The sequence below is a fragment of the Poromitra crassiceps genome (genome assembly GCF_964638095.1).
Source record: "Poromitra crassiceps genome assembly, chromosome: 12".
Taxonomy (NCBI): domain Eukaryota; kingdom Metazoa; phylum Chordata; class Actinopteri; order Beryciformes; family Melamphaidae; genus Poromitra; species Poromitra crassiceps.
This window is the reverse complement of record NC_139632.1, coordinates 32,155,495-32,177,943: the sequence shown is the minus strand read 5'-3', so window position 1 is coordinate 32,177,943 and position 22,449 is coordinate 32,155,495. Positions and strand designations below refer to the sequence as shown.

Below are 22,449 nucleotides of genomic sequence, written 5' to 3'. Positions count from 1 at the left end.
GCTATAAATGTCACTTCTGCTTCCACAAAAAACAAGATGGCAGTGGCCAAAATGCCAAACCCTGAGTCCACAAACCAATGGGTGACATCACACTCACTATGTCCATCTTTTTTACAGTCTATGTGTCATAACACAGGTCATGCATTTTGTAATCCATCAGCCACTGTGGCTGGTGAATGCAAAAGTTCCTCTCCTGCCTTGAAAGCCAGTCAAATAAATTCCCTACCAATGATTTGGACAGAGGCAGATGTCTTCTGGTCGGCACACACACAGCTGTAGACACCGCTGTCCTCTGGCACAGGCCTCCAGATAAGGAGCTCCAGGGTTGTCTCTCTTTTCCTTATCTGGTACTTAATCCCATTCTTCAAGGGCTCCTCTCCTTTCCTCCATTCAACCGGTATTCCAGGTTTAGACAGCTCACAGCGCAATGTGACGTTGTTGCCTTCCTCTGCCTGCATGTTCTTCAGCTGCTGTCTGAAGGTAATGGGTATAGCTGGAGAGAAAGAGATGATCATTTGTTAACAAATACACACATAGGCGGAGTTCGACTTTTAGCTCTGGGGGGGCCACTTCTGCAGGAGACACACAAAAAATGTGGCCGTTTTACATTTTAAATTTTGCCCGTTTGAAGCCAGATTTAGAGGAATATCTCATTTTAAGGCTGGCATCATCATGGTCTCTCGCTAATTATTGTTTAATAAGTATAAGAATGGAAATATTAGAATATTAGAATATTAGGTGAGGATTCCAGCCGAGCGGGACTCGGCAACGTACCCCGCGGCTTATTTTCAACTTGCATGTATGACAAACTGTAAAATTTCCACAATGAGGAGGACATGCTGGCGTGTGTTTCCTTTTGGCTGCTTGGGGTGCGCGCACGTCACGTGAATGCATGCATCGTGCAGCTGCAGGTAATTGAGCAAACAAAAAAAGGGGAAAGCCGACCGGCGCACAGAATCGGCTATGTGGACTGACCGGCGCCGGTCGCCGATGAGCTGAAAATCGGCCATTTCCGGTCACGTGCCGATCGATCGGTGCATCCCTATTAGTAATGTAATGTATATTATATAGTGCTTCACTGTTCACTGTTGCTTTTGACCGTGCTCAAAGACACTTTACAAATACAGGATAAAACAACTTTAAAGAGAGAAAATATTAAAATAGATGAGAGGGGGAGAGAGAGAAATATTATAGGTCAAAAGCAACAGTGAAAAGGGCTTTTTTGGAAAGATGACATGAGTATGAAAGACAATGAGTTTTAGCCTGTCAGATGTGACTGGGGAGGGCTGTGCAAGTTACAGTGTGATGAATGATGTAGGAAGTTGGAAACCTTGAGTTGAAACGTACGAGTTCCAGTTCTCTTTCTTGGACCCAGGTCTATGGTCAAATTAAGTAAAGTCAAATTGCTCAATTTTATAAGTAGGAAGTGTCAGAGCTGTTACCGTGGACTTTGAGGCTTGCAGTCGTGCGGTGGTCTCGGCACAGACAGGTGTATTCCCCGGAGTCGTCGGGCTTCAGGGCTGTGATGGTTAAAGAGATGGTTGTCTTCCTCTGTTTCATCACATACTTGTCTCCTTGCCTGAGGCTCTCCTGGCCTCTCCTCCAGTGGAACAGCACCCCGGGCAGAGAGTAGTCACAGCTCAGGGTCACAGCCTCGGCCTCCACAGCCTCCACACACGTCAGAGGCTGAGTGAACTCTGCTGGGATGGCTGCAAAATGAGGCACAGGAAGAGCGCACATTTTTACCAGGATGTCATAAGCGGGCAAGCCAATGTTTTGACCTTTTGACCTCGTGCAGTCTACCGAGCGCCCTCAAGTTTTTCATTTGGTCTTAAATAGTCATCCTCATAAGGTGGAGGTAGAATAAGAGAGAAAAACAAAAAGATGCACAAATATCCTATAATAAGAATGCAAAGTGTGTGTGTGTGTGTGTGTGTGTGTGTGTGTGTGTGTGTGTGTGTGTGTGCGTGCGCGTGCGTGCGTGTGCGTGCGCGTGCGTGTGTGTGTGTGTGTGAGAGAGGGAGTGAGCAGAAATTGTGTTTGGCCAGAGCTATGTTTTTATATGTGCAATGACTGCAATCAGGCTGAATCTTTCAGGAAGTGTAAAGGGCCCCCCTGCGGGGGACCCAACGGAGCCGGATTTTTTAATTAAATTATTAGGCCCGACTAAATAGGCAAAAATGGCTAAATAGAGGCCAAAATGCCTCAACACATGTTCAGCACCATGGAGAGCAGCACACACCTGCGCATAATTTGAATCAGCCAGTGAAGTGGACTATGAAAACCCTGTGGGGAGAGAGAGGAGAGGCTGCATGCCAACTCTGTGAGCGAGGCCGGACTAAATGGCCAGTCACACAGGGACGGCTATTCCGCTTGTATTTAGAAATTACAGAAGCATTATTTCAACTCTTAATGTACCTACTAGATCAGTTCTACTAGATCAGTTCTACTAGATCAGTTCTACTAGATCAGTTTTAATGATGCCAGTTTTCCTATCCAAGCATTTGTTTTCTAACGTCTTCATACTATTTGCACATCAAAGCTATGAGTATGAAGCCTTCAACTGCTAGATTTTATTTTTGATGATCAAAACAGCTGCTTATTGTGATGAAGAATATCTCTCAGAAACCTCTGTCATGTAAAACCCAATATGTCATTTAAGGTTTGGCAACAGTGAGCAATAACATTCCACTCCTAACAGACACATAAATTGCCATTCTTACCTTTGACAGTGACCACAGCCCTGGTGGTGACCGAGCCGGCGCTGCACTCGTACACGGCGGCGTCGTTGTTGCACACCTCCCTGATGGTCAGCCTGGCCTCGCAGCCCGAGCGACTGCAGAAGTACTTGGAGGAGCTCCACATCAGGCAGCCATCTTTGTACCACAGGATGTGACACGGCTTGGAGGTCACACAGGTCAACACCAAACCACCGCCCTCAATGGCCTCACAGTCCTCCAGGGCTTTGATAATGGTGGGACGCCTCTCTGGTAATATGAATGGATCAAGACAAAACAAGTTCAAATCACCCGGGGTCCCCACACCTTCTTCAACATCAAATCACCCAGGGTCCCCACACCTTCTTCAACATCAAATCACCCAGCGTCCCCACACCTTCTTCAACATCAAATCACCCAGGGTCCCCACACCTTCTTCAACATCAAATCACCCAGCGTCCCCACACCTTCTTCAACATCAAATCACCCAGGGTCCCCACACCTTCTTCAACATCAAATCACCCAGGGTCCCCACACCTTCTTCAACATCAAATCACCAGCGTCCCCACACCTTCTTCAACATCAAATCACCCAGGGTCCCCACACCTTCTTCAACATCAAATCACCCGGGGTCCCCACACCTTCTTCAACATCAAATCACCCAGCGTCCCCACACCTTCTTCAACATCAAATCACCAGCGTCCCCACACCTTCTTCAACATCAAATCACCCAGCGTTCCCACACCTTCTTCAACATCAAATCACCAGCGTCCCCACACCTTCTTCAACATCAAATCACCCAGCGTCCCCACACCTTCTTCAACATCAAATCACCCAGCGTCCCCACACCTTCTTCAACATCAAATCACCCAGCGTCCCCACACCTTCTTCAACATCAAATCACCAGCGTCCCCACACCTTCTTCAACATCAAATCACCAGCGTCCCCACACCTTCTTCAACATCAAATCACCCAACGTCCCCACACCTTCTTCAACATCAAATCACCCAGGGTCCCCACACCTTCTTCAACAGCAAATCACCAGCGTCCCCACACCTTCTTCAACATCAAATCACCCAACGTCCCCACACCTTCTTCAACATCAAATCACCCAGGGTCCCCACACCTTCTTCAACATCAAATCATCCAGCGTCCCCACACCTTCTTCAACATCAAATCATCCAGCGTCCCCACACCTTCTTCAACATCAAATCATCCAGCGTCCCCACACCTTCTTCAACATCAAATCATCCAGCGTCCCCACACCTTCTTCAACATCAAATCATCCAGCGTCCCCACACCTTCTTCAACATCAAATCATCCAGCGTCCCCACACCTTCTTCAACATCAAATCATCCAGCGTCCCCACACCTTCTTCAACATCAAATCACCCAGGGTCCCCACACCTTCTTCAACATCAAATCATCCAGCGTCCCCACACCTTCTTCAACATCAAATCACCCAACGTCCCCACACCTTCTTCAACATCAAATCACCCAACGTCCCCACACCTTCTTCAACATCAAATCACCCAGCGTCCCCACACCTTCTTCAACATCAAATCACCAGCGTCCCCACACCTTCTTCAACATCAAATCACCAGCGTCCCCACACCTTCTTCAACATCAAATCACCCAGCGTCCCCACACCTTCTTCAACATCGATTTCAAGGACCCGTGGGAACCCTGTAACTACTGCCCTGTCTATACATACTGTAATTGAGAAAATGTGATACCGATCTTACAAACCCTCACCTCTGACCAGCAGCGAGGCATAGGATCTCTTATCTCCTGCCTCAAACGAGATAGTGCCAGTGTCTTTGCGAGCCAGCTGCCTGAAAGTGAGGGTATGGAAGCCTCCTGGGACCATCTGGATCTCATTGAGCTGATTGGTGTAGAGCAGAGTCTCGTCGAGGTACCACTTGACCCCGGTGTAGTCGCTGGGACAGATCCGACACCTGAACATCACCGTGTCACCCTCAAGACACTCAACATCCTCCAGCTCATCCAGGATCAGGACCTTCTGGCCTGAGAGGTGCAGGAAAAGATGGAAAAGTCAGTGGTCCCATAAACCACCTATAGGTCACTGTATATATTAATCAGCATCAATTCATGTACATTAATAGCATAAACTAGAAGTGGTATTAAAGTGGCATTAAATCTGCAATATTATATATATATTATCATTTTTAAACAGCCACGCATGTGTTATTAGAAAATAATTATGAAACATTACTGCACATCCTATAATAAGAATGCACATCCTCTGTGTCTGAGTGTGTGTGTGAGCAGAAATTGCGATTGCCATTTTACGTGCGATCAGGCGATCGGGCTGAATGTTTGAGGAAGGGTAAAGAGCGCCCCCTGTGGGTGACCTAACGGAGACAGATTTTTAAATTAGCTCATTAGGGCTGACTAAATGGGCAAAAATGGCTAATTAATGGCCAAAATGAGTAAACAGGTTCAGCATCATGGAGAGCTCCATTCGTTAGCTACTGATGGAAGACACCTGAGTGGCAAAGCGAGAATGGACGGAAAGAAAGGGAATTGATTTAAGAGTTGCAGGATTATTTACATATTATATTTGTATTATTAACAAAATATCAATTATAGTTTTTTTCACGATCACCATTATCGTCATATCACGATTATTGTGACACCCCTATAATTTAAAGATACCAAATATGAGCACAGACATCAGCTGTCAGCACCTTCAATACAAAAACAGCAGCTTTCAAAAACCCAGACTGAATCTCAGATCTCAGAAATTCAGATCAGATCTGAATGCTTCATGCAGCACAGCCTCACCCTGTATAGTCAGCAGTGCCCGGCTCTGCATGGTGCCAACGTCACATGTGTAAACGTCCGCGTCTGATTTGTCCAGAGCGCTGACGGTCAGCGACAGCACCACGCCCTTCTGCCTCATCACATACTTCCTCCCAGACCGCAGCTCCACCATGCCCTTCAGCCAGGCCACCCGCTTGGCTGAACACCTGGTCTCACACTCCAGGGTCACTTTAGCCTTTTCCTCCGCACATGTGTCCCGTAACTCCCGCGCAAATGTGTGCTGGAGCTCTGCAAAGTAAAAACAAAATCACAATAGAGTGCCAAAGTCACGCCCTCTTCTGGGTTAGGCATATGAACCAAGGGATTTTCCGCCATTTTCCATAGACATTTCGTAAAATGCTTATAAAAAATTGTTTTACTTGGTCAAACCAAGCAATTCAGCCATATTTAGAATCAGGGGACACCATATAACATTTCACTCAGACGAAAACTATAAATAAATAAATAAATAAATAAATAAATAAATAAATAAATAAATAAATAAATAAATAAATAAATAAATAAATAAATAAATAAATAAAATAATAACCGGTCAGAGAACCCTTCACATGTTGCTGCTACACATTGTTGGCAATGAGCCAGAGTAGGTCAAAACAAGTTTTTCAGGTATTTTGAGATTTTGAGTGATTTAGTTACTTTCAACCACGTAGTTAGTACATCGTGGTGAATAATTATTTTCATAAAAGAAAAGGTAAAGTATTTATTTAGCTATGGTTTTGGTGGAATGCCACTGTAGAAAATTGAATGTTGTGGAATGTAATGTGGAATATAATTTTTTCTCACATTTTACTTTTAGACACATAACAGATTAAAATACTCATAACTTTTGATCTGAAAGAACTATTCTCTCTCTCTCTGTGTGTGTGTGTGTGTGTGTGTGTGTGTGTGTGTGTGTGTGTGTGTGTGTGTGTGTGTGTGTGTGTGTGTTATCGCAGTCACTGAAAAGGTTGTATATAGGAGAGAGCCTCTAATTCATGGAAATATCAAAAAATGAAAATGTGACATTTTTACCATGTGAAGGGTTTTTGCAGGGCAAAAAAAGGAGCTACTTGGAGTTTGAAAAAAAGATATTATTTAATGAGAAGTAATTGTATCTGCACTCATGTGCGCTCTTGGACACAGCGTGTCCTCCTAGTACCGCTCATGACCTACCTATTTACTATAAGACAATCTGTGCTGTATTTACAGTCTTCCAGTCTAGTCCTATATTTCACATTTATTACTTGTGTGCTATATTTCTTGTAGTCTATTTATGTCTGTATTTGCAGTCTATACCGTCTCTTGCTTGTATTAGATTATAGGTGTTGTGCTATTTCTGTTATTCTAGTAGAGCTCCACCTACACTTTGACGTTTAGAGCACTGCCCTCTCCACGTCACTCCACCTTACCTGTGCCACGTATGCCTTTTATACAGGTGCGATAGCCGACGCCCAGCAATACAGCCTGACGAAGACCAACGGTTGAAACGCGTTGCGTTTTTGTGTTTGCCCGTATAAAATTGAAGATGTATTCTGGGTTGTAACTCTTTGCAGTACGCAGATACAATTACTTCTCATTAAATAATATATTATTTTCAAACTCAAAGTAGCTCCTTTTTTTGCCTTGTATTCTATTTTGCCTGCTGAGCTGCTTTGCTCCACATTTTTTTTCCTAAGGGTTTTTGCAGGCCACCACACATTATGCAGTATATCCCTCTCTAAACTCTAGACTGCAGCACTGATTTGCACAATGTAATATCACTCCAGAGCACACTATATTGTATTGTTAACGGCTATTAGCTAACATCAAGGTAGAATATCTAACACAAGACAGCATAGCTAATTAGTACTGAGGCAAAATGTAAAAAAAATAATAATAATAATAATTTGATTTATTAAGGACTTTATTGTGAAGGCCTCTCGCAGTCTCCTACCTACCTCTGATCTCTAGCTTGGCACGGGTGGCGATGCCATCAGCCTCACAGCAGTACTCCCCAGAGTCTCTGATGGTGGCATTCTTGATGAGCAGCCGCACTAGGTTCTTCTCCAGACGTATCTCATACTTGGGGCTGTGCCTGATCAGATGGCCGTTCTTCAGCCAGCGGATGGTGGCTTCTGGTTTGGTGATCTCACAGCTCAGCTCCGCCTCCTCGCCGGGCACCGCCTTCACATTCAGCAGGTCCCTGAACACATGCACCGGCTTCTCTACAGTGCAGGAATATACAATAACATTGTTCTCATTCTTCCAAATTAGTTTTCAATCATGCTTTTACACATTGGAATGAATCATTAACACTTAACATCAACTCAAAGCAATCTGGACCAGCAGTGACACAGTGCCCTGAGGGGAGTGATATACTGTAGATAGGAAGAAAGTGTATCAAGCTTGGTCCAGTAAGTTTGAGATGAGGGAGCACACGAGGCGTCTCAGAGATTCCGGTAGGCACTTTTAAGGACCTCTTTAAAAATCCAAGCACCTTTAAGTACTTGATTATTTTTTTCAAGGACTTGTCCAGACCTTGTTCACCTGAATTCCATCCCCACTGGGGCCACCCAAACTAAAAATGTAGGCACTCATGGTACCATAAGTCCATTTAAGTGTCTACCAAATAATGGTTAGATAATGAACAGACAGATATAGACACAGACATCCCCACATAGATATATGAATTGGTAACTATCCCTTTAGCATGAGTGAGCCAGCTATTCACCTTTAACAAAGAGCATTGTCCTGCAGCTGAGATCTTTGATTGTGAAGACCACGTCTCCAGCATCGGACAGGATAGCGTCTCTGATCGTCATCTTGTACCTGCGGCCGTTGGTCAGGACCTGCACACGGCTGTTGGTGACTATCAGCTGGCCATTGATGGTCCAGGAAGGCTCCTCAATGAGGTCATGAGAGAGGAGGCACTCAAAAGAGCAACATTCACTCTCCAGGACAGAGGCTGTCTTCATACGCTGGGTTATGGTGATGTGCAAGTCTGTAGATTGATAAAGCATTAAATACAACCTTGTACCACCTACACACTGAGGGTCATTTAAAAACAGAGCAAGGTAAAATTGTAGTCTACACTTTAAGAGTGCCATAGTTCGTTTGAGGAAAAATGATAACCTGAAGTTCATCATTCAATATCGCTAAGATGTCAAATCCTAACTAACTATAACTGAACTGAATCATGCAAAGCTACTCTAGTGGAGTCACAGAATAAAATAATACAATATAGAACTGGAAATGAGCATAATAGGTCCCCTTTAAATGCTGATTTAGAACTCTTCCCAACTAACCGCCAACATATATTCTCCCCACTACCCACCATGTACAGTCACTTTAGCCTTGGTCTGACTGGTGCCCAGGTCACAGGTGTACTGTCCAGCGTCATCCTTGCTCAGACGATGGACGATCAGGGACATGGACTTCCCATGGTGGAGCAGCTCATGTCGATCACTGGGGGTCAGGACCATACCATCCTTCCTCCAGATGGGGGTCACCGTCTCCTTGGAAGCTTCACACTGCAGACAGACTTCCCCTTGCTCTTCCCCTGCTACATCTTCCAGAGACCTGAGGAACACCGCTGGGCGCTCTGGAGGCACAGAGTAACAGTCTCAGAAACATCTTCATGTATCTCACTAGTCAACAAATAAAAATAACCAAACATGATGTTTGAAACATGGAAGAACAATGTCATTATTAGAACTATTCCAATGTAGTCTAGGTCTCTATCAGCGTTGCTCAACTAGAGACTCAGAACTTTCTCCAAGCTATTGTTGTTCAAACTTAATGAAGAACAAATACAAAGTGAAAAGAATACTGCAAGCTCTCTCCGTGTTACAAAGTGATTGTCTGTATCTCCCAGTTTGTTTCACTATAACAGGGTGAGAGCATCATTTCCGGGAACTTGGCAAAGTGCGTAGGTTTGTTTGCGGCCGTTCTCGCACTATTTTTGCCCAGACTATTGGTAGGCGGAGATCTCCAATCGTCTGGGAGCCGAGACTAATTCCAATGCATCCACGTCAGGATCTACCCATTTCATGAACCGGTTATTCCCAAGTCATTTTAACATGGCTGACCTTTGACCTTCAGGGTGGCTGTCTCGGTAACGAGGCCCGCTTTGAAGGTGACCCGGCTGTCCTGTGGGCGGAGACTCTTGATGGTGAGGCTGTGCATGGTGCCCATGTGCTGCGTCCTGCTGATGGCGTTGGAATAGATGCGCTCACTGTTCAGGAGCCACTCCACATTGGCCACCACATAGTTGAGCTCACATGAGAAGGTGGCGCTGCCGTCCTCCTCAATTTCCACTGGTTCTAGATGTTTGACTAACTTCAGCCTTCGCACTGCAACCAAAACAAAGGATTCATTATGCCAAGGTTGAACATGATAATCAGCTGACCCAACATCAAGATCAACATCAAAAATACTGAAATTCCACTTTGAGCTTTGTGTTTATAAAGCAGTTTTTTTTTTACTACAACTCAAAGTTTTTCTCAAAGCACAGTGAACCTCACTGATGTAGAATAAATTCAAGTAAGAGTTCTTGAGTCAGAGATTCGGCTTTCTTAAATTAGATTTAAGGTCTCATGAGAGGAATACAACTAGCAGCATATGGCAGGGATGCATTTCTTCAGAGAGAAAGAGATGGATACAGAGTTTTAGAAGGTGCAATGACACACAGAGCATTGGCATCATAATAGATAAGCTAATATAGGGGCCTGGTACATCACGTGGGATGAACCATCAGACAGTGTGGAGACAGTATGGGAGGATAGACAGTAGCACAGGACATGATAGATGAGGATTTCTGTGAGGTCATGTGAGATACAAATGGTGTGGAGGTTTTGAAAGTGTGTGAATGTTGAAGAGAGCTGTGCTTATGAAAATACACATTATGTGTTATTATGTGTGTATGTATTTAAATGAATAACTGGTAAATGGTAAATGGACTGTATTTATAGAGCGCATCTTATATAGTCTATCGACTACCCAAAACGCTTTTACATGAATACCTCACATTCACCCATTCACACACCGACGGCGTCTGCAGCCATGCAAGGTGCTAACTGCTCGTCGGGAGCAGTTAGGGGTTCAGTGTCTTGCTCAAGGACACTTCGGCAGACTGCCGGGAGGAGCCAGCCTCGAACCGGGAGCCTTCCGATTCCCAGGCGACAGCTCTACCTCCTGAGCTAATGCCGCCTCCTGAAAGCTTTAAGGGTTACTGAACTACATTATAGTGCGTGAGTCTGATTGAGATGTGCCTACAGATTGTGGACTGTATTCGATGAGATCCTAACTAAATAATGGACACGTGTAATGGCAAAATGTTCTCTAACACGTACCTTCTACCGTAACCTGTGCCGTGCTCTGTGAGCCTCCAGCCATGCAGCGGTACTGGCCTCCATCCAGCCCGGTCAGGCCGTGGATGGTCATCTCTGCTTGCTTGCCCTCTCTCCTCATGCTGTACTTGTTGGAGGTCTTCAGAGCCGTACGCCCTTTAAACCAACGCACCACCCTGGGAGAGGGGCCGAACTCACAGCTCAGAGTCACTGAGCTGTTCTCCTTCGCCTCCACGTCGTCCATGTGGTGGACAACCCGAAGAGGGCGTTCTAGAGGGGGTAGATACACAAACGGCTTATCAAGACAATGCAAAAAAAGTTCAACACTCATTCAATCCTTTTCAGGGTTGTGGGGGACTGGACTCTATACCACCATACCACCATTTTAATGAGTTCTAAGTTACGAGTTCATGTAACTAGCACCATGCTTCCTCCGACACATGCACAGTTGCCAGCCGCTTCTTTTCACCTGACAGGGGAAGCTTCACCGGCAGGACATAGCATGTGGGAGGATCAGGCTATTCCCACCGACCAGAGGAGGTGCTAGTGCAGCGACCAGGACACATACCCCCAATCCGGCATCCCACCCGCAGACACCAGCCAATCCTGCCTGTATGGATGCCTGACCAAGTCGGAGGTAACATGGGGGTGCGAACCTGCAACCCTCGTGTTGGTAGGCCGCTACACTACCCGGATGCCATGTCATCATATATTATTAATTTGTATTGCCCATGGTTCCCCTTTAATATTGAAAGCAGGGCTGGCAGCTCACCCTTGACAGTCAGCTGGGCAGTGGAGCGGCTCTTGCCAGCGATGAAGAGCACAGGTCCAGACATGGACGAGTCTGTAGAGGTGAGGTGGAGGCTGTGCAGCGTGCCCTGCCTGTCCATGCTCACCGCAGGGCTGGGCTCCAACACCGCCCCGCTCAGGGTCCACTTGGGGGGCCGCCCCGACTTCAGGCTGGTCTCCACCTGGAACTCAGCTGGCTCTGGCTCCATCACCTCCACCCAGCTCAGCCCCCGCACTATGCTGATAGCCTGCTCTGCATGCACAGCCACAACACACATTACTACCACTGGTACAATGACTGACTCATTAGACATTTAAGATCACAAAAATGGACCGTTGTGATGTATAATTTTGAATCTTCCATAGTTAAAAACCTGTAATTTGACACTAGAATCATCAAAATCGCTCTGGACAGTCAAAAATCGCCCTGGACAGTGAAATGCTATGGTAAAAATGGCTGGAATGGCAGCCATCTTTTAAAATGGCAGCCATTTAGAAGTTTAAGTGGGATAAATCAGGCTTCTCTGTGCATTTAATCTACTCCACTATGACAAATACTCCACATATAGCTAATATAAAGAAAACAAATAGTGAAACTAATAAAAACTAAACCAAAACTAACCAACACTACACTAAACTAAATGTTTTTAACTAATAACAACTAAACTCAAACTTTTCCACTCTGGAAACTAACTGAAACTAAACTGAATTGAAAACAAAAGTAAAAAATGTAATAAATACAAATGTTAAATACAAAAGTATAATAATTCTGGTGGTTACATGAAGATCTAAAGCACATGATGATGGTTGATGGAATTCCTATGAGAGTGAGCATCTCACCCTCCACCAGAAGCTGACAAGAGGTTTTGTCATCTCCTGCATCGCAGGTGTATGTGTCCTCGTCTGAGGAGCAGATGTCATCTATGGTCAGCTGCCTGTAGATGTCCTGGCTGATGAGTTGGTACTTCTTACTAGGCAGGAGCTCCCTCCTGTTCTTGAACCATCTGACCTGAGCGTTGGGCCGCGACACCTGGCACTCCAGCAGACCCCGGTAGCGATACATGGCTATCTTGACCCTCAGAGGACGCACTATTTGAACTGGAAGCTCTGAAAAAGGAAGGAACAGGGTTTATGGCAATAATACATGTGAAAGTTTATTTTTATTTTTTATCAGAACTCACTTTGGGCTCAGAGGCATTTTGCTCTAAGCAACATTTAAACACGTTTTTTGATCAGGGACCATGTTGGAAATAAGTCTTCACACCTTTATGTCTATCCCTTGGATTTTGTTCTGCTATATCCATAAATACAATCAATCAATCAATCAATCAATTCTATGCCTGCTTTCTTGATCTGCGTTCTTGATCATTGCTTGGACCATTGCCCATACACAGTCCATCTGTTGCAGTTTTATGTAGGTCAACTGCAAAGAATGAAGAGGACAAGAGGAGCGGTACGTAACGACTGGTGGATGCAGGGCAGATGTGAAGTAGAAGGTCTGGTGGCTCACCTTTTACTGTGAGAGTCGCATAGGATGAGACCCGTTCTGCAGTGAATCTGATCTCTCCAGCATGCTCGGGCCTGACCGACCTGAAGGAGAGGGTGTGTGTTTGACCTGCAATCAGACCAAGGCAAACATCACACTCTTCTACTGCTGACCACCAAGCAGCTCCATTGAACCAATAAACACGTAATGCTTTCCTCAGGAGCATCTTGACCATAGGCTTTTGGAGAAGATGAATGTACTATATAAGAACATGACGATTACCGACAGCTGGAGGTATGGTAAATGGTAAAGAAAATAATAAGTATGAGATTAACACCAAACAAGCACAAATTAATGCAGTCATTCAGCCATTGTGGCACTTGTTTTGGGGGTACCTCAACAACACTGCTAAACATGGAAAATGGTCCTACCTCTAACCATAACAACCCCGACTCTCTACAACCTTATTCCTAGCTATAGATCATTTTCCCTAGCCCATTTTCCCTTTCATGACCACGCTACCCACCCCACATACCTCTAGCCACTCCCCCTACCCACCCCTCGAACCCCGACTCTCTACAACCTACCTATCCATAGCTACTGCCCCTATTGCCTAGCCCTGTACTACACGTCCATGAGTGAGTGAATGAGTGACTGTCCTGACTTTGGCATTTTCTGACCCCGGCCTGACCTCTGACCCCAGCCTGACCTGATGGTGGCGCTGTGGGGAAAAACATCCATCATATTGATACACTTGAGCTTGAGAAAAGCCATGTGGGTGTGGACTGACCCTGTTGTGTGATCTTGATGTTGTCCCCAGGTCGGATCCTGCTGTCGTCTCTGTACCAGCGGCCATCCAGATCCACCTGGCTGACCTCACACAGCAAGCTGATGGTCTGACGCTCCATCGTCTCAACATCCTGCAGCTCCTTCACTATGTGGATGTCTCTGGCTGGCAGGATTGACAGGACACACAAACAAGGGATGAAAACCATGGCTGTGAACTCAATTGAGGGCTGTTAGTATTCAAGTCTGCTCTTGATTTTGAGACTAGTCTCTCGAGTCCAGATTTCAGTGGTCTTGGACTTGTTGGATTAAGACATTGGGAACAAACCAGTGACAATTATTTGGAGTTGACAAGTGTTGATTTCAGTGTTGTTTGACTCATAGAGCCGATATGGCCGATATGGCTCTGTAATAGTATGACTGAAATTGAATCCGATGATTATCCCATCAAATGAATGTGGCCTCAATTTATTCAAGTATTGGACCTGGACCTGAGCAGGTCTTGACTGCAGCCTTGCCTGCAGTCAAGACCTGCTTACCTGTGACGATGAGTCTGCCTGAGGTCTGGATTCCATCGGCCTGAAAAGAGAACAGGCCTGCGTCGCCCAAAGCCACCCTGGTCAGGGTGAGGGTGTGCCTCTTCCCATGGGTGCTGATGCGGCAGGTGGGCTTGGACTTGAGCGGCGCCCCGTCCCGGGTCCACGCACCCTCTATGTAGGCCAGGTTGAGCATCACCTCAAAGGAGCAGCCCTCACACTCACACACCTCCATATCCTCCAAGCCCTTCACCACCTGCATACGGTTCTCTGATACACGCAAAGACACAGCGTCAAGAGTCCAAAGCTTCTGACTCAGGTTACAGTCATGGAATTGAAGTCATAGCTGTCGTGTGTCTGTATGAAAACACTTACTTGCAGCCGCTACTAGTCCTCCAGTTTTATTGTCTCCCATGGCTGAGGTTGAATGGCCTAACCTGCTCTTGCCAACACGTTCCTCTCCTCTCAGTGACTGTGGGATCTCTTTTGCTCTCTAGGGGGCGACGCTCGGGCTGAACTATAAGATGATGAAATATCAATATACGGTATCAGGCAACATCACATCACATCCCTGATCTTACCAGCTTCCACCAATTAAAAACAAGTATTGGGCACCATCTAATAGCCTTCATCTGCAGAATTCTCTTCAAATGTCCTTCAGAAACTGTGTTTTGTGGTTGAACTGTTCTGTTGTCAGTAATGTGTGCGCATGCACTGTTTTTGTTTTGAGCACAGCAAGACAAATTCGTCTCAGGCTAATAATAGATTCTAATAATAGATTCTAATAATAGATTCTTACAGACGGTTTCTTTCAAAATGGCAACTTGGGCACTTGGAAATGTTTTGGTCCATCAAGATGGAGACGCATGCATCGCTCTCATCCGGTTGATCCCAGTTTTGGCATGATGCCAGCAGAGTAATCTCTGTCACCTCACGTGGCTGAGCTCAGCATCAGATATAGTCTCAGCTGTGCTGCCAAAAGCAAAGCTTACAAAAGCAAACAATGAGAGCTGCCAATCAGCCAACTGATTGGCATGACATGTGACTTTTGAGAGGCTCCTCCCCCGACCATCCAGGATATTGCATATTTCTTAAGTACTTCAAAGGGGAGGGACATCCTACATCATGACCTCACCTTGTGTCATTTCATCATGCGTCATACAGCAACACTGCATTTTCAAAACACTTATCCAGATTATGTGATGCATGTCCAAAATGATCATTTCCAAGAAGACCAGTAAAATCTACAATGAGTTGAGCAAACTCAAAACAGCTAATCAACAAGTGAAACACACACATCAAGACCTAAATGTTTTAATAAAATTGTGCAAATTTTGATTTAAAGAATGCTCCATATTCCATAGTTAGTTATGTCCCACCAGTTCTGCTAAGGTATACAATCATAAGAAATAATGATTAAAGATACAAAAATACCAACATGATACAGTAACATAGCCTACTAGACCCCCTGCAGCCATGTACCCACCTTGAACTTGGACAGCTGTGTTGTAGTAAAGCTACTGGATCTCCTTGCATGTCCTCTTTCCGTATTGATAAGCCGCCTTCACCTGGACAAAAAGCTGGAGAAAACATCCACCATGCAAACAGATGTGATCTGATCCTTTAAGATTCACAACAGAAGTTTGGCCAGAGGAGAGCATGCCCAGGTTAGCAGGCTGTGTCCAGAGGAGAGCATGCCCAGGTCAGCAGGCTGTGTCCCGCTCCCCAGTGCACACAGCCTACACTGCTTTCTTTTTTTCCCCCTGCTTGGATGAAGCCTGGTGCTGAACAGCTGACATATCTCTCCACGCACACTAGCCTCCGAAATAGCCTTCTGTCATTATGAGCGCCAAGATAGCCTTGGTTTTAATAGTGTGAGGCAACTCATGTCCAGCATCAATGAAAGTATCCCCAACAATGCAATTATATATACTATAGTCTAATCATATTTTGATGATTTTACAATTTGTATGAATGAGTTAGGGACAGGCTCAGTGCAAAGTGTACGCCTACATCTACAGCATTTTATTATGTTTAATGAGTATGTCACAATCAGTCATATTTTATTGCAAATTACCTTCAATTGATCAATGTATTTTTGACTGTAGTTTGTTTGACCCACAATTATCTCAAAAACCTTTTTTTTATTTTACTACGAGGTTAATCCCATTGAGATCAAAGATCTCAAGATTCAAGATTCAAGATTTTTATTGTCACTCCGTAGTACAAGTATCACATGTGAAATTCTTGTGCTGTAGACTCTGTTACAACATAGTGCAAAAATAAAATAAAAAATAATTAAAAACAAGAGGCAACAAGCAATAAAGCAGTAAGACACGCCACAGACAGTGGCACATATGTGCAAATGGCATGAACATACTTTAAACATAATTAAACATAATAACATTCTGTTAGGTGCAAATAGCATATGCCTAATTAACATACTATTGAACATTAGTCATACGTGATGGTAGCAGCTGCAGTGCGGTACAGTACGGCTACTACCCTATTTGTATATGTTAAGGAGTCTCGTGGCCTGCGAGAAGAAACTGTCCCTCAAGCGATTTGTGCGTGCTCTTGGGACCCTGTATCTCCTCCCTGAGGGTAGCAGGGAGAACAGACTGTTGTGGGGATGGTTTGTGTCTTTGATGATCTTCATGGACCTCCTGGGGCACCGCTGGTTGTACAGATCTTGCAGTTCTGGCAGCTCACATCCTGTTACATGCTGGGCCGCGCGCCTCACCCTTCTTAGCGCCCTGCGGTCCATGGTGGTGCAGTTCCCGTACCAGGTGGTGAAGCAGCCAGTCAGCAGGCTTTCAATGGTGCCTCTGTAGAAGTCCCTGAGGATTTTTGGCCTTAGCCCAAATTTCTTCAGGCGTCTGAGTCCGTGTAGTCGCTGTTGGGCCTTTTTGACAACAGTGGCGGTGTGGTTGGCCCATGTCAGGTCCTGGTGGATATTGACTCCCAGGTACTTGAAGCTGTCCACCCTTTCCACCACTGTGCCGTTGATGGTGATTGGGGGGTGTGCGCCCCCCCCCTCTTCTGTAGTCTACAATGATCTCCTTTGTCTTGGAGACGTTCAGAGAGAGGTGGTTGTCCTGGCACCATTGTTCCAGGGCCTCCACCTCCTTTCTGTAGGCTGTCTCGTCGCTCCTGGAGATCCGCCCCACGACCGCTGTGTCGTCTGCAAACTTCACGATGGTGTTCTCTCTCACCAAGCAGGAGACCCGCTCAAGATAGCAGCAGCACATTCTGCTCAGGAAACATGTCTGATGTGGTTTAATCATGCTGACCGACCCATATCTCTCAGTCTCCTAAGTATCCATGGACCTCCAGAGCATAGCTCCAGAGGGACTTTCCACTGCAGCCACAGTTGAAAGGTCACCAGAGATGAAGTGATATTAGGCTCTGAGCCATCAAAGCTATGAGTCCTGACTCCTGTCCCTTCACACACATGTGCACACACAGAAACACGCGTGTGGCGGCCTGCAGAAACCCTTCACACACATGCACACACAGAAACACGCGTGTTGGGCGGCTTGCAGAAACCCTTCACACACATGTGCACACAGAAACACGCGTGTTGGGCGGCCTGCAGAAACCCTTCACACACATGCACACACAGAAACACGCGTGTTGGGCGGCTTGCAGAAACCCTTCACACACATGTGCACACAGAAACACGCGTGTTGGGCGGCCTGCAGAAACCCTTCACACACATGTGCACACACAGAAACACGCGTGTTGGGGCGGCCTGCAGAAACCCTTCACACACATGTGCACACACAGAAACACGCGTGTTGGGGCGGCCTGCAGAAACCCTTCACACTCATGCGCACACAGAAACACGCGTGTTGGGGCGGCCTGCAGAAACCCTTCACATGTTGCATGTCGCTGCACATTGTTGGCAATGAGCAAAAGAAGATTGAAAATGAGTTTTGCAGGTATTTTGAGATTTTTAGCAATTTGGTTACTTTAATCTCTGTAGCACACATCATGGTGAATAATTATTATCATAAAACAAAGGGGAAAGTATTTATTTGTCTGGTTTTGGTGGAATGCCACTGTAGAAAATACAACCAGTACAGTGATAATTTGGTTTGCTATTGTATACCCATTATGAGCACGCTCTCAATAACAGAGGCTCAAAGGATAACAGCTGGAAAGGATACAAAAACATTAAATAATACACTTAAATAGCTGGATAATGCCAACCCCCCTTCCTCTTGCTCCTCCTACTCCAAGTTACCTTGGGTATCTTGTGGCCAGGCAGCATTGGACGTTGCAGGTTTTAATGTGTGGTGGTTCCCTGGTTCAGACAGCCAGACGGGACAAAGCACTGTTGTCCCGTGTGTTTGACAGACAGGGCCATGTGCCACTGAGTGCCACTAAGTCCAGTGAAACTCTATCGACAGTGAAAAAACAACTCGTCACTGAGAGTGGAATGGCGGCCTGCAAAGCAATCTCACTTTTCAGATTTATATCAGCCCATTCCTTACAAAGACTAACATTTGTCTGGGGGGGGGAATATGGGCAGGAAGGGATACACCTGAATACCTGTGGCTACGTTTACCCCAAAAAACTTCTAGCCAGCCTGTCTCTCTCTCTCTCTCTCTCTCTCTCGTTAGAATGATAATTTATAAACCGGATGTTCTATCTCTGTGGGGACTATATCAGATAATAGAAGAATAATAGAAGCCTAAGAAAAGCCCCAGATCATGTCCCTGGATCATGAAGATGATGATCAGATCCTGCTTAGAAGGTGGAGATGACGTGTGCAGCATCCTATTGATGGTGCAAGGAGGCTATAAATAGAGTCATGCTAAAGGAACTGAGGCGATGTGAGTGAGTGAGGATGTGTTGAGTGAATTTAGACCTCGACAAAACAGCTGAACACTCCAGCTAAGCCTCTGGGTCCTGGTTTGGAAACACTCCCTGTGTCTCACGTGTCCAGTGGCCCCGGCCCTCCACACCTGAGAGACTGAGGGAGAGAGAGAGGGGGAGAGAGACTGAGGGAGGTTGACATTGTGCGTACGCCAATAGGGCAAACAAGCCACACAGCAGCTGAGCTGCGGGCAAGGCCGCGCAGTGTCCAAGCTGTGAATGCGAGCTACAGGGCCAGCTCAGCGAGCTGCAGGACAGGCGAGCTCGCGCAGCGGGCGAGCCTAGGAATCGAGCGTGCATAGCGCGGGAGATGCCTAGGTAATTGAAAAACAGGTATTAAAATGATTATGGTATGTTTTTTTCCCCCGGGGTTCTGTACCAAACAAAGATGTTTTCTTAAGTCTGTATAATCTCTGCAGCAATACACATGTAGACATGTAGACAAGACATGCAGCAGTATTTAATTTAAAATAGTATTGACACACATTTCGCCTTTAATAATATTGCGCATCCGGCAATTTTAAAATGGCTGCTGCAGTATATTGCTGCGGCCATATTAGTTAGTGACCTTTATTTAACCAGGAAGAAAAACCCATTGAGATTCAGAATCTCTTTTGCAAGGGGGTCCTGGCCAGGACAGCAGCACAAATAGTTTCACATAAAATACACGTGAGAGAAAAAAAAGGAAAAAAAAAGCAAAGACAAAAACAACATAAAACCAGTTACAGAACTGAGTGCAAGCCACATCAGTACATCACAAGCATCACCGTTCAGTATTAGGACATGTGCATTCACTACTCAAATACTCCTTAATTCTAGTTTTAAACTGCTCCATACTTGGTAGATAATCCAGTTTAAAATCACTCTGTAATTTACACCAGGACGAGGGTGGAAATGCTTTAAAAGCACTTTCACCAAAAACCGTCCTCGTCCGAGGAATGACGTACAAAATCTGTCCATCAGACCGGAGATTACTCCGGGTGGTGATTTTAGGAATCAAGAGGGAACATAAGTAAGGAGGCAAGTCACACAGAATGGCCTTATAAAGAAAACAATACCAGTGTTCCAATCTACGGTTGTGCAGAGAAGGCCAACCAACACTCTCATATAAGATGCAGTGATGAGTACGAAAACCTGAGTCTGTTACAAATCTTAATGCTGCATGATACACTGAATCCAGCATTTTCAGAGAAGAAAGATTTGCATGCATGTATAAGATATCACCATAGTCCAGTATCGACAGAAACGTTGCCTGTATAAGCCTTTTTCTCGCACTAAAGGAGAAACAACCCTTGTTTCTATAAAAGAAACCCAGTTTCACACAGAGTTTCTTTGTAAGACACTCAATATGGCGTTTAAAAGACACATTTTCTTCCAAGTAAAAACCTAGGTATTTGTAGACAGAAACTCGTTCAATCACTTTATTATTTAGTGGAACAATCTGACAGCCATCCTCTGTCTTCTTTGATTTTGAAAAGCACATCATTTTAGTCTTGTCAGAATTTAGCACAAGTCTCAATTGATGAAGATTATTCTGAATAACATCAAAGGCAGATTGCAGATGTTCTGTGGCACTTGCTAATCATGAAGCAGAACAATGCAAAAATATTGCGATTTCGATAACATTTTGATGAATTGTTCAGCCCTAAATATGAGCCCTAAGAATATAATGCAGGCTAGGGATCCTAAAATGCAGCTTGATCAAGGTTTTGTATGTAAACAGTAGATTGAGTAAACAAAAACATCCTATGATTGAATTAGTATTTCAATAACATCAGCATCACCACAGCCCAGCTTCATACCAAGTAGCCACAGCCCAGCTTCATACCAAGTAGTCACAGCCCAGCTTCATACCAAGCAGTCACAGCCCAGCTTCATACCAAGTAGCCACAGCCCAGCTTCATACCAAGTAGCCACAGCCCAGCTTCATACCAAGTAGTCACAGCCCAGCTTAATACCAAGTAGTCACAGCCCAGCTTCATACCAAGTAGCCACAGCCCTATAGTGGAATAAGATTAGATGCCCTTGACTTGTCTTGGCAGTTGGCACATCTAATTACGGCGTGGCCTTGGGTCTGATAACTCTACCCATAACAAGAGTCTGCTGCACAACACAGCCGAGCTGCTCAATTTCTTTCAAACGATTTTCAGGCCTAACTCTAAACATAAACAAAATAAACTAGCCCTACAGACAGACATGGTTCAAAGCACCACAACCTCAAATTAGAACTTGAAAACTAAGCACAACCCAGAGAGAGATTAGCTTTGGTGTCATTCTTTGGAGAAAAAAAAAAGCCCAATTTAGAAGAACTGTACAGTATATATACAGGATGGTCACGAGACGGGGGTTAGCACCATCCCACATATAGACTGTCCCCAGTCCCATCCCACATATAGACTGTCCCCAGTCCCATCCCACATATAGACTGTCCCCAGTCCCCTCCCACATATAGACTGTCCCCAGTCCCCTCCCACATATAGACTGTCCCCAGTCCCATCCCACATATAGACCGTCCCCAGTCCCCTCCCACATATAGACTGTCCCCAGTCCCATCCCACATATAGACTGTCCCCAGTCCCATCCCACATATAGACTGTCCCCAGTCCCCTCCCACATATAGACTGTCCCCAGTCTCATCCCACATATAGACTGACCCCAGTCCCCTCCCACATATAGACTGTCCCCAGTCCCATCCCACATATAGACTGTCCCCAGTCCCATCCCACATATAGACTGTCCCCAGTCCCATCCCACATATAGACTGTCCCCAGTCCCCTCCCACATATAGACTGTCCCCAGTCCCCTCCCACATATAGACTGTCCCCAGTCTCATACGGAATGTGAGAGCTGTGGCCTTCCAGCTCCTCTAACGGGGTATTAGTCACAGGAGCAGTATGTTTTCATCAGTGTTTTCCACCATCACAGCACAGCACTAGTGCTACTAGCCTGTCACTCTGACCTCCATAAAGCATGACACATCTGCTCTCTAGGGGTGGAAACCCCCACCAACATCTAACTGGTGACCACCAATAAGAAGAAGCAGATCACACTATAGAAAGTTTATGTTTGCTTTTTTTAATTTTTGCAGGGAATAAATAG

At 45.4% G+C, this 22,449-nt stretch overlaps 1 protein-coding gene across 1 annotated transcript in view; it reads right to left on the bottom strand.

The window, feature by feature from the left end:
- obscna (obscurin, cytoskeletal calmodulin and titin-interacting RhoGEF a) overlaps positions 1 to 14,881 on the bottom strand; it is a gene marked incomplete at both ends in the record, with an annotated part of 56,306 nt that extends 41,425 nt beyond the window's left edge. Inside the window, 16 exons of the mRNA XM_083647341.1 lie at positions 227 to 493; positions 1,443 to 1,709; positions 2,724 to 2,987; positions 4,472 to 4,744; positions 5,525 to 5,791; positions 7,480 to 7,746; positions 8,253 to 8,522; positions 8,856 to 9,122; positions 9,610 to 9,873; positions 10,873 to 11,139; positions 11,642 to 11,911; positions 12,499 to 12,765; positions 13,169 to 13,273; positions 13,935 to 14,096; positions 14,470 to 14,736; positions 14,842 to 14,881. Coding sequence (XP_083503467.1) covers positions 227 to 493; positions 1,443 to 1,709; positions 2,724 to 2,987; positions 4,472 to 4,744; positions 5,525 to 5,791; positions 7,480 to 7,746; positions 8,253 to 8,522; positions 8,856 to 9,122; positions 9,610 to 9,873; positions 10,873 to 11,139; positions 11,642 to 11,911; positions 12,499 to 12,765; positions 13,169 to 13,273; positions 13,935 to 14,096; positions 14,470 to 14,736; positions 14,842 to 14,881 — 3,784 coding nt within the window. The remainder of the gene's footprint in view (positions 1 to 226; positions 494 to 1,442; positions 1,710 to 2,723; positions 2,988 to 4,471; positions 4,745 to 5,524; positions 5,792 to 7,479; positions 7,747 to 8,252; positions 8,523 to 8,855; positions 9,123 to 9,609; positions 9,874 to 10,872; positions 11,140 to 11,641; positions 11,912 to 12,498; positions 12,766 to 13,168; positions 13,274 to 13,934; positions 14,097 to 14,469; positions 14,737 to 14,841) is intronic.
- Between the last annotated feature and the right edge of the window lie 7,568 nt (positions 14,882 to 22,449).